Here is a 10376-nt window from a genome sequence, read left to right as displayed (position 1 = left end):
ACGAAAATTTTCGATTTGTATCAAAAGAAAATGTAATTGAGTAAGAACATTCCTTATCCTGCTCACCCCCTCTCCCTGGTCGGGATAGTCTTGCTATGCATAGCTCCGCTCACCACCGTAACCATGGTTGGGATAGTCTTGCTGTACATAGCTCCGCTCACCACCGTAACCGTGGTCGGGATAGTCTTGTTGTACATAGCTCTGCTCACCACCGTAACTGTGGTCGGGATAGTTTGGCTGACCGTATGGATATTCAGCCTGAGGATACAGTTAACTTCCATATATGTAATTCGAATAGCCGTGTTGTGCGTATAAGTCTTCCACAGGGACATTCAAGTCCAGCTGCACCGTATTGTCACGATAACGAATGACAGATACAACCTCCTCATCCCTCGTGTTGGAAGGAATCGGTATATCGTACGAGGCAGAAATAGCGGTTCCCTAGTAAGAATCTGGAACAATGGACTCCTCAGAGTATTCACCGAAAAGGTAGTTGCTAAACAACGACATCGTAATCACCGAAAAATGCTCTACTCAACAGAAATTTCACAGTTCAAAACAAAAAACGCAACAGAACATCAACCTCAATTTTCTGAATATGCAACTGAAATGGGGGTCGAGACGCCACGCTTTGGCGAAAGCGCGACGTTTAGTGTTAACGCGTGACACTGAAAAGCAACATCGTACAAAATATAACATCGTATCAATGTCTCATCACCCTTTGTCTGCAGAAAGAACCCTAAACGCCCCGCGGGGCGCTTTGGGGTACAAAACAGGGACCTCATACACTGTCATGAAACGAAGCCTAAACGCCCCGCTTCGCTTTAGGGGGTGTGAAAATAAGAAGTGAGTATCATGATACATATATTATATAGGGCATGTTTGGTTAAGCTTTTTGAAACAACTTATTGACTTATTGGCTTTTTGGAAAAGTCAGTAGTGATTTATTGAGTTATTGGCTTTTTCCAACTCATTGCCAAACATCATTTTGGAGCTTATAACTTGTCAAAAAGCCAATAAATCAATAAGTTGTTTCAAAAAGCTTAGCGAAACATGCCCATAATATTGGCTTAGCTTTTATTTTTTGGCTTATGCTTATATTTTAAAGTAGCTTATAGCTTATTTTCTCTCATTTGATAAGCTCTTTTTAAGTGTTTGGATTAGCTTATAGCTTATTTCTATCATTCTTCAAATAAGCTTAAAAACCATCCTCAAATAAGCTTATATAAGCTAATAAGCATAAGTTTAAAAAGCTAAAACAAACACCAAATGAAGCTTATTTTATAAAAAAAAGCTAAAAAAGCTATAAGCTTTGTTAAAAAAAGCTAGGCCAAACACCCCCGTAATGTAATAATGGGACCAAAAGCCGAGGGTGACCGGTTTAAAGAAGAAGAAGAATAAATAAAAGGAGATATGGAAGGACACTGAAGTAGCAACCCTTGCTTGTTTCCTGTCAATGCAGCTGATTTGTTAGTCTCCGATCAAAAAGCATGGGCGGAGTAGGTGGAGTTGCAGGATCCATGAAACTCAAACGAGTTGCTCGGAAACTGTTTCACACTTGCGGCTCCTTATCTTTCCGCCGATCTCCTAACCACCACCACCACTCTGCCGCCCCCCCTTCCCCCGCCGTAACTACTTTCATTTTCCTACTTCTCTGTTGCATTTACTTTACAATTTTGAGATTTATTCGTTCGTATTGTTACAGGAACTAGTATCAGGTTCTTCGGTTTATGATTCTATGGAATGCCATTTTGATCCGGCGCTGAACTCAGATCCGGTGAATTTGTCTTCGAAGGTAATGTTGCCGCTTGAATTGAAGCTAATTAGGTTATGTTTATGACATATTATGATGCATTTTTTCATTTCTTGTGGAATAATAATAATAATGTTGTTATTTATTGTGAATTTGTAAACCCTAGGCTAATCAGGTATTGACTTATAAATTGGAAGCCCTAATTATTTGGTTACATTTATGAACTGATTTTGACCCGAACCGAACCGAACCGAATTCAAACTCTTTTAATGGGAGTTCCTATTTCCCTTTGTGGATGATGAATTCAGAACTAAAAAAAAAAACAGAAAACCGCATAATACATTTGTACATGTTTGGGTGTTGCTTTGAATGTGATACACAAGACGAAGATTATAATTATTATTATTATTAACAGCCTGTGTTTCTCTCACTAGTGCTTCGGATTATCATTTATGCACAATGTACAAGTGCATTATGCCTCACAGTTATCAACGTATTATTGGTTCTGAAGCGAACTTGTTCTAGAGGGTTATAAGCTTTTTTTGTATAGCTTCTTGACTTTTTTGGTTATAATTAATTCCTTTTTTTTTCTTGATGTGCAGACCATGTGTGCAATTTGTCTTGAAGCTCTGAACTACAGCACATGCACCACTCCAGGCCAGGCTATATTTACAGCTCAATGCTCTCATGCTTTCCATTTCGATTGTATCGCGTCCAATGTCCGTCATGGTGGGGTCACCTGTCCTATATGTCGTGCAGAATGGACTCACCTGCCCCGCAACTTAAAAATCCCGCCTTGCAGTTATCTCTATGGCAACCAGACCGCTGACCCGATTCTCCAAATCCTTGATGACTCGATCGCCACTTTCAGAGTACAAAGACGTTCAATCCTACGGTCAGCCCGTTATGATGACGATGACCCGATTGAACCGGGTCACAATGTTGACCATCAACGTCTTCATCTCTCCATTTTTACCGAACCACCTGGACCGTCTTCTTCAGAGCCGGGTCTCAGACTCTGTGTAAGAGTAGCGCATCAACCAGCTATCGATTTGGTATTAGTCGCGTGCCCCAACGGGCCTCACCTTAGGCTTATAAAACAGTCTATGTCATTGGTCGTTTTTTCACTTCGACCAATTGACCGTTTAGCGGTTGTCACATACTCATCTGCTGCAGCGCGTGTCTTCCCTCTCAGGCGAATGACATCATACGGCAAACGCGCAGCACTCCAGGTAATCGACCGCCTGTTTTACATGGGGCAAGCTGACCCTGTTGAGGGGCTAAAGAAAGGGGTAAAGGTTTTAATGGATCGCGCGTATGAAAACCCGCAATCGTGTATCCTACATCTGTCAGACAACCCAACAAGATCATACCAGGATGGGTTCGACACAGAAGTGCCGATCCAGATCCACCGGTTTCACGTCGGGTATAGTTTCGGGACTTCAAACGGGTTCGTGATGCATGAATTTGAGGAGTTTTTATGTAGAATATTGGGAGATAAAATAAGAGACATTCAGCTGAGGATTAGAGAAGATGGAAGAATAGTGGGACTTGGTGAACTTAGAAGTGGGGAGGAAAGGCGACTCCCATTGAACGTTAAAAGCGAAGGTGGGAACGTTAATATTCGCGTGGAGTACAGCTATGTGGAAGATGGGGTGCGGGCGTGTGTGAGAACAGGAGAAGTGATGGCGGCGTTAGGGGATAAAAGAGAGGCGGGAGTTAATGGTGGGTGCGGAGAAGATGGTAGGAGCAGTAATGCGGGAAACTGGGATTACCATGACCCGTATATGGCTAGAAGATGGGCTAAGCATTTGCATGCGTATAGACTATGAAAACTCAAGGTCTGCTATTGAATATTTGATTATGTTCGTTTGTGAATTGTCATTTAACAGGGCGTTTGATACAAAACCAATAATAAGTAGAGAAATGTAAAAACCGCATAAACATATATCTGGTGAGTACTATGTACAAGTGTTTATGTGGTTACCGCAGTTCTCGACTTACAGTTTGGTTCTGTATTGAATGCGCGCGCCATTGTTTGTTGTATAGGTAGTGTCCTTCATTTGTGTATTGTTTTAACCGGAACTTTGATCTGTCAAAAATGACAGGCATTCCTTGTAAAACAAGGAGGAAATAGACCAGAGCTTTGTGTGGTTTTGTCTTCATGACATTTGATTATGCATCTATATATTTTAAAACTTGTTTTCCAACCTCATGTATTTATATATTTGAAGTAGGGGTGAGCATAAAAGCCGAATCAACTGAAGACCGATGGTTCGGGTAGGGGTTTTTGGATAACCCGCTAATACTTGTTTGGTTTTTGCCATACATAGTTATTTAATCAAAAAAACCGTACTGATTTATATTCATATACACAGAAAAAACCAATTTAACCGATATATTATCCGAATGAAACACCAATTTATTCAAATATGCCAGAACTTCAAAATCTTGGTAAACCGAATTAACCGAACAAGCTCTTTTAGAAGTGATAGCGTATTTAACCGAACCGCTCTTTTAGAAACGATAACGTATTTAACCGAACCCGGTCTGTTATGGTTTCTTGTAACCGAGATTCAGTTATGGTTTGGGTTAAGGCAATACCGAACTAAACTGGGCCAACTGGCCATGCTAACAATTAATTCAATGCATCTAAAGGATTGTTGCTTGTAAGTTTCTTTAATATTTGAATGAGCTTAATGAAACTATTAAATATCTGATTATGTAGACATTATGATATGTACTCAATGGATGTGTAGTTAACGGAATAAGTGGCAGTTAAATAGTTGTTAGTAGTTTGTTAAGTAGTTAAGTCAAATAGTCAATTGTATAGTGTGAGTGTATAAATACAGAGTCTATAGAATGTAAAAGGCATCAGTTGAAATAATAACACTTTCTCCTCTTAACTCTTCTTAACAACTTTCTTAACCAACTCTCAAGAACCCTAATAATTTGGTTCTTCTGAACGTTAAGCCAGTTCAACCATTGTAATAACAATCTTGAGCTGAACAATTTGAACTCGTATCATTGGTATCAGAGATGTCTATCCTTGGACGCTCTCAATTTCATACCCTAATTCGTTCAATTTAGGGCTAATTGCTGTTCGATTCAAACTCTCGAATTTGGTCAATCGTTCGATCAAATTCCGTTCAATTCTTGTGCGATTCATTTCGATTCTGTAATTGATCATCGTTCGATCAATTCCAACTTAAAAATGCCGAAAAGACAGGGGAATCACGATGAAGTTGAAGTTGAAAGTAGTCAACAGCTTCAAATGAATAATAGAATAGAAGAGAATGCTAAAGCCTTGGAGGAAATGAGGAATATGATGACAGGATTGTCGATTCAATTGACACAAATAGTCAACAATCAGAGAAATGTTGGTTACCAAAGGCAAGAAATACAGAATGAAGGTGAAGGGTATAATTACGCAGCCAGGCTTACGAAAATTGAATTCCCAAAATTCAGAGGAGAGGAATTATCTTCTTGGTTGTTCAAAGCAGAGCAGTTCTTTCAATTGGATAAAATTCCGGATGCTACCAAGGTGAGGTTGGCTGCAATACACTTTGAAGATAAGGCGTTGCAGTGGTATCAATCTTTTAACAGTCAAAGAGATGAGGGCACAGTTCTGAGTTGGGCGGAATTGGTGGAAGCTCTTAAAACAAGATTTGGTAAGTTGTTTGATGACCCTATGACTGAATTAAAGAATTTGAAACAATCGACTTCTGTGCAAGAATATCATGATGCTTTTGATGCAATTATAAGTAGATTACAATTGCCTGTTGCTTATGCATTGAGCTGTTTTCTTGCGGGGTTAGAAGAGGAAATACAATTACAGGTTAGAATGTTTAATCCAAAGAATATTCAAGAAGCATTTTGCTTAGCAAAATTACAAGAAGCTACGGTTAAGGCTAAGAAAACTAGGTTTGGGTATAAAACACCTATTCTTCCAAATCCGAATGTTAGCAAAGCAATGGTGCCTTATATAAAACCAAGTGTTCCCGAACCTAAAAAGAATATTAATAGGAGAACATTGACTAGAAGTGAGATGGATGAAAGAAGATCGAAGGGATTGTGTTTTAATTGTGATGAGAGATATTCTCAAGATCATGTGTGCAAGGGAAAACGACCTCAGCTCTATCATATAGAAATAGAATGGATGGATGAGATGTTGGAACAAGAAGAAGATAATCAGATAGAGTTGGAGTGTGCTCAAATATCAGTAAATGCTATGGAAGGTAATGACATGTATAGGTCTATAAGGGTGACTGGATACTATGGGAAGTATGAATTACAAGTGTTAATGGACACTGGTAGTTCTCATAATTTTTTGGATGTGGTTTTGGCTAGACAGTTGGGTTGTAAGCTGATTAGAGGACCTGCTATGTTAGTTAAGGTAGCCAATGGTCATGAAGAAATATGCGATAAGATGGTTAAAGGGTTTAAATGGAAAATGCAGGGTATTGACTTTGAGGCTGATGTATATGTTATGCCATTAGGGGGTTGTGATATAGTTTTGGGTGTCCAATGGTTTACTACGTTGGGTTGTATTAAGATGAATTATAGAGATAGAACAGTGGGCTTTAAATTCAATGGACAGAAAGTGGTTCTAAGAGGTCAACAAGGGAAGAAGTTAGCCCAGTTTTCTAAGGGCAGTCTAAAGAAGATGAAACAGCAAAGAGGGGAACTGTCTATGATACAAGTTTATGCTGTTGAAGGTCATGATCTACCTACTTCTATAATACTGCAGGACGCGGATCAAACAACAACTCAAACTCGGGAGCTGCAGCAGGTCTTGGAAGATTATAAAGATGTTTTTATGGATCTGCAGACTTTGCCACCTTGTAGGGATCAATTTGACCATAGAATTCCCTTGAAGCATGGTACAGATGGTATAAATTTGAGACCGTACAGATATCCGGTATTGCAAAAAGACGTGATTGAGAAAATGACTAATGAGTTGTTAGAACAGGGAATCATAAGACCAAGCAACAGTTCTTTTGCTTCTCCAGTAGTGTTGGTAAAAAAGAAAGATGGCAGTTGGAGGATGTGCATTGATTATAGAAAACTTAATCAAGCTACTATTCCTGATCGATTTCCTATTCCTTTGGTAGAAGATCTTATGGATGAATTGTTTGGAACTAAATTTTTTTCTAAGTTGGATCTTAAGTCGGGATATTATCAAATTCGGATGGATGCTAAGGATGTTGACAAAACTGCATTTAAAACGCACAATGGTCACTTTGAATTTTTAGTGATGCCATTTGGGTTGACTAATGCACCCTCAACTTTTCAAGGTTTAATGAATCATGTGTTCAAACATTTTTTGAGGAAGTTTGTCCTAGTTTTTTTTGATGATATCCTCGTATACAGTTCTACATGGCAGGATCATTTGATTCATTTGAAAGAAGTTTTACTTTTACTTAGACAACATCAGTTGGTGGCCAAGAAGAGTAAGTGTGTTTTTGGTGCTAAGGAATTGGAATACTTAGGTCACATCATCTCTGAACAGGGTGTGGCTACTGATCCCTCTAAAGTAAAGGCAATTCAAAACTGGACTGTTCCTAGAAACGTGAAGGAGCTCAGAGGGTTTTTAGGGCTTACAGGGTATTACAGGCGATTTGTGAAGAATTATGGAAGTATTGCTAGACCTTTGACTCAACTTTTAAAAAAAGAATCTTTTCAGTGGTCCACAGAAGCTAATACAGCTTTTGAAAGCTTGAAGCTAGCTATGATAAGTCCTCCTGTTTTGGCTCTTCCCAACTTCAATGACACTTTTGTAATAGAGACAGATGCATCGGGATACGGAATAGGTGCTGTTCTTATGCAACAAGGCCATCCTATAGCCTACATTAGTAAGGCTTTATCACCAAGGCACATGGCTTTATCCACCTATGAAAGAGAACTATTAGCTATCATCCATGCTGTTCAGAAGTGGCAGCCTTATTTGGCCCATAAGCATTTTTTGATTAAGACTGATCAGCACAGTTTAAAGTACCTATTGGATAGTAAAATCACTACTCCTTTTCAGCAAAAGTGGTTGTCCAAATTGATGGGTTTCAGCTTTGATATTGTGTACAAGAAAGGGGTAGATAATAAAGTTGCTGATGCATTGTCCAGGGTTAGTCATGGGGAACTTTTGCAAATAGCTGTTTCTACTTCTCACACGACCTTGTGGGAGGATATCAAAAGATCTTGGCAGCAGGATTCAGAATTGGTCAAAGTCATTCAGGAGATTCAATCTGATCCATCTTCCCATAGTCAGTTTAGTTGGGTTAATAGTGAATTACGAAGAAGGGGCAAATTGGTCATCGGCAATGTGGCAGCTCTTAAAAATCAAATATTACAGTGGATGCATGATTCGGCTCAAGGGGGTCATTCAGGAGTGCATGCTACTATTAACAGAGTGGCTAGACTCTTCTATTGGCCAAAGTTAAGAAGGGATGTGGCTGCTTATATCAAACAATGTGCAGTGTGTCAACAATGTAAAACTGATACAGCAGCTTATCCTGGGTTGCTTCAGCCTTTGCCTATACCTAAGGGTGTTTGGGAAGATATTGCTATGGATTTTATAGAAGGTTTGCCTAAGTCTGGTAATAAGGATGCTATATTGGTAGTGGTTGATCGACTTAGTAAAGGCGCACACTTTATTGCACTTCGACATCCTTTTACAGCAGTTGACATTGCCCAGGTGTATTTGGATCAAATTTACAAATTGCATGGGTCTCCAAGAACCATTACTTCTGATAGAGACAAAGTATTTGTTAGCCATTTTTGGAAGGAGTTGTTAATATTGCAAGGAGTTGATCAGCGGATGTCTAGCTCATACCATCCGCAGACTGATGGGCAGACGGAAGTCCTCAATCGATGTTTAGAAAGCTACTTGCGATGTATGTGCTTTCAAAGACCAACGGAATGGGTGAAGTGGTTGCCTTTGGCTGAATTTTGGTATAATACAACGTATCAGTCGGCTATTAAGTGCACCCCTTTTGAAGTAATATATGGACAACCACCTCCTGTTCATTTGCCGTATTTACCGGGGGAAAGCAATAATGAAGCTGTGGATAGAAGCCTTATAATGAGGGAGGAGGTCATTAACATTCTTAAAACCAATTTACAGCAAGCTCAAGTCCGTATGAAACAGTTAGCGGATAGTCATCGGTCTGAAAGAAGTTTTCAAATAGGAGAGTGGGTTTATTTGAAGTTACAGCCGTACCGTCAAACTTCGGTGTCTCATAGGTCTAATCAGAAGTTGGCTGTAAAGTACTTTGGACCTTACTTGATCCTATCAAAAGTTGGTGAAGTTGCTTATACATTACAATTGCCTACGGGGTCTACTATTCACCCTACGGTCCATGTCTCGATGCTCAAGAAACATTATGGACCTTTACCTAATCCTACAATGGGTTCTACATTGTTGCCATCTGAAAAGGAACCAGAAAGTGTAATCACTACTCGTGTGTATAAACGTTCCAATCGAATGATCGTACAGTGGTTGGTTAAATGGAAAGATGAGGAACCAGAAAATGCTACCTGGGAAGATGCTACGGTGATATGCAACAAATTTCCTACATTTGATCCTTGGGGCCAAGGATCATCTTGACCAGGGGGTATTGATATGTACTCAATGGATGTGTAGTTAACGGAATAAGTGGCAGTTAAATAGTTGTTAGTAGTTTGTTAAGTAGTTAAGTCAAATAGTCAATTGTATAGTGTGAGTGTATAAATACAGAGTCTATAGAATGTAAAAGGCATCAGTTGAAATAATAACACTTTCTCCTCTTAACTCTTCTTAACAACTTTCTTAACCAACTCTCAAGAACCCTAATAATTTGGTTCTTCTGAACGTTAAGCCAGTTCAACCATTGTAATAACAATCTTGAGCTGAACAATTTGAACTCGTATCACATTAATACAAGTCCTGAAAGATAATGTAATAGTTTAAACGGATCCTAAGGCTAGAGGGTATGGTGATAGTCCTCCAAGGGAGGATGATCCGCCACGTAGGCGCCACGTCATAGTCCTCTCAAGGATGGTCCATCCCACAAAACTAGAGGGTATGGAGATGGTCCTAGTCATAGTCCTCCCCACCATTTTTATTTTGTTTTTTTTTTAAGAGCTAGCAAATCATAGAAATTAAGCTATAAACTAAAGCATAAGCCAAAAAAAATAAAAGCTAGGCCAAACACTCCCTAATGGATCGAATATGCAACCCAAGCTAGGCCAAACACCCCAAAAAAATAAAAGCTAGGCCCAATAAACCCAACCCATTTCCACCCGCTTTAAATAAATCTAGGGTTTCAGCATCAAAGCGCCGTTCTCCTCTTCATCTCTGCAACTTGTATTATCTTCTCCACCAATCGAAATGGTATTGCTTCCTTCATGCGAATTTAATTTTTTTTTATTAATGGCTACTTTTCAGATGGGGCCCCACATGTTTGGTCCGTCGCAAACGGCAACATTCGGACGATGAGGACGGGACGGAGGGGGGCCGGCGTGGTGTGCCGCGCGTCGCCGAACCAAGACGGGCTGGGAGACGGTACCATACTGTCCAGCCTAATAATAAAATAAAAATATTGATATTAAAGAGCTGATCAATCTGAACGAATCCTAACCCAGTTTT

General features: G+C 39.6%; 1 protein-coding gene across 1 annotated transcript; it reads left to right on the top strand.

Annotated features, from left to right (window-relative positions):
- The first annotated feature begins 1346 nt into the window (after positions 1–1346).
- Positions 1347–3951, top strand: LOC110920685 (E3 ubiquitin-protein ligase WAV3). The gene is made up of 4 exons (XM_035986125.1): positions 1347–1429; positions 1488–1628; positions 1706–1795; positions 2356–3951. The coding sequence occupies exons 2-4, from the start codon at positions 1491–1493 to the stop codon at positions 3583–3585; spliced, it is 1458 nt and encodes a 485-aa protein (XP_035842018.1). The 5' UTR covers positions 1347–1429; positions 1488–1490; the 3' UTR covers positions 3586–3951.
- The last annotated feature ends 6425 nt before the right edge of the window (positions 3952–10376 follow it).

Source organism: Helianthus annuus, chromosome 17 (genome assembly GCF_002127325.2).
Source record: "Helianthus annuus cultivar XRQ/B chromosome 17, HanXRQr2.0-SUNRISE, whole genome shotgun sequence".
Lineage (NCBI taxonomy): Eukaryota > Viridiplantae > Streptophyta > Magnoliopsida > Asterales > Asteraceae > Helianthus > Helianthus annuus.
Note: the sequence above shows the minus strand (reverse complement) of the source record. Positions and strands in the feature narration are given on the sequence as shown.

Excerpts from the sequence above, each read along its gene's own strand:
- LOC110920685 (XM_035986125.1), top strand. The coding sequence starts at position 1,491 with ATGGGCGGAGTAGGTGGAGTTGCAGGATCCATGAAACTCAAACGAGTT. Across the intron at positions 1,629-1,705 it reads CCGCCCCCCCTTCCCCCGCC|GAACTAGTATCAGGTTCTTC; the intron begins GTAACTACTTTC and ends GTATTGTTACAG. Across the intron at positions 1,796-2,355 it reads CGGTGAATTTGTCTTCGAAG|ACCATGTGTGCAATTTGTCT; the intron begins GTAATGTTGCCG and ends CTTGATGTGCAG.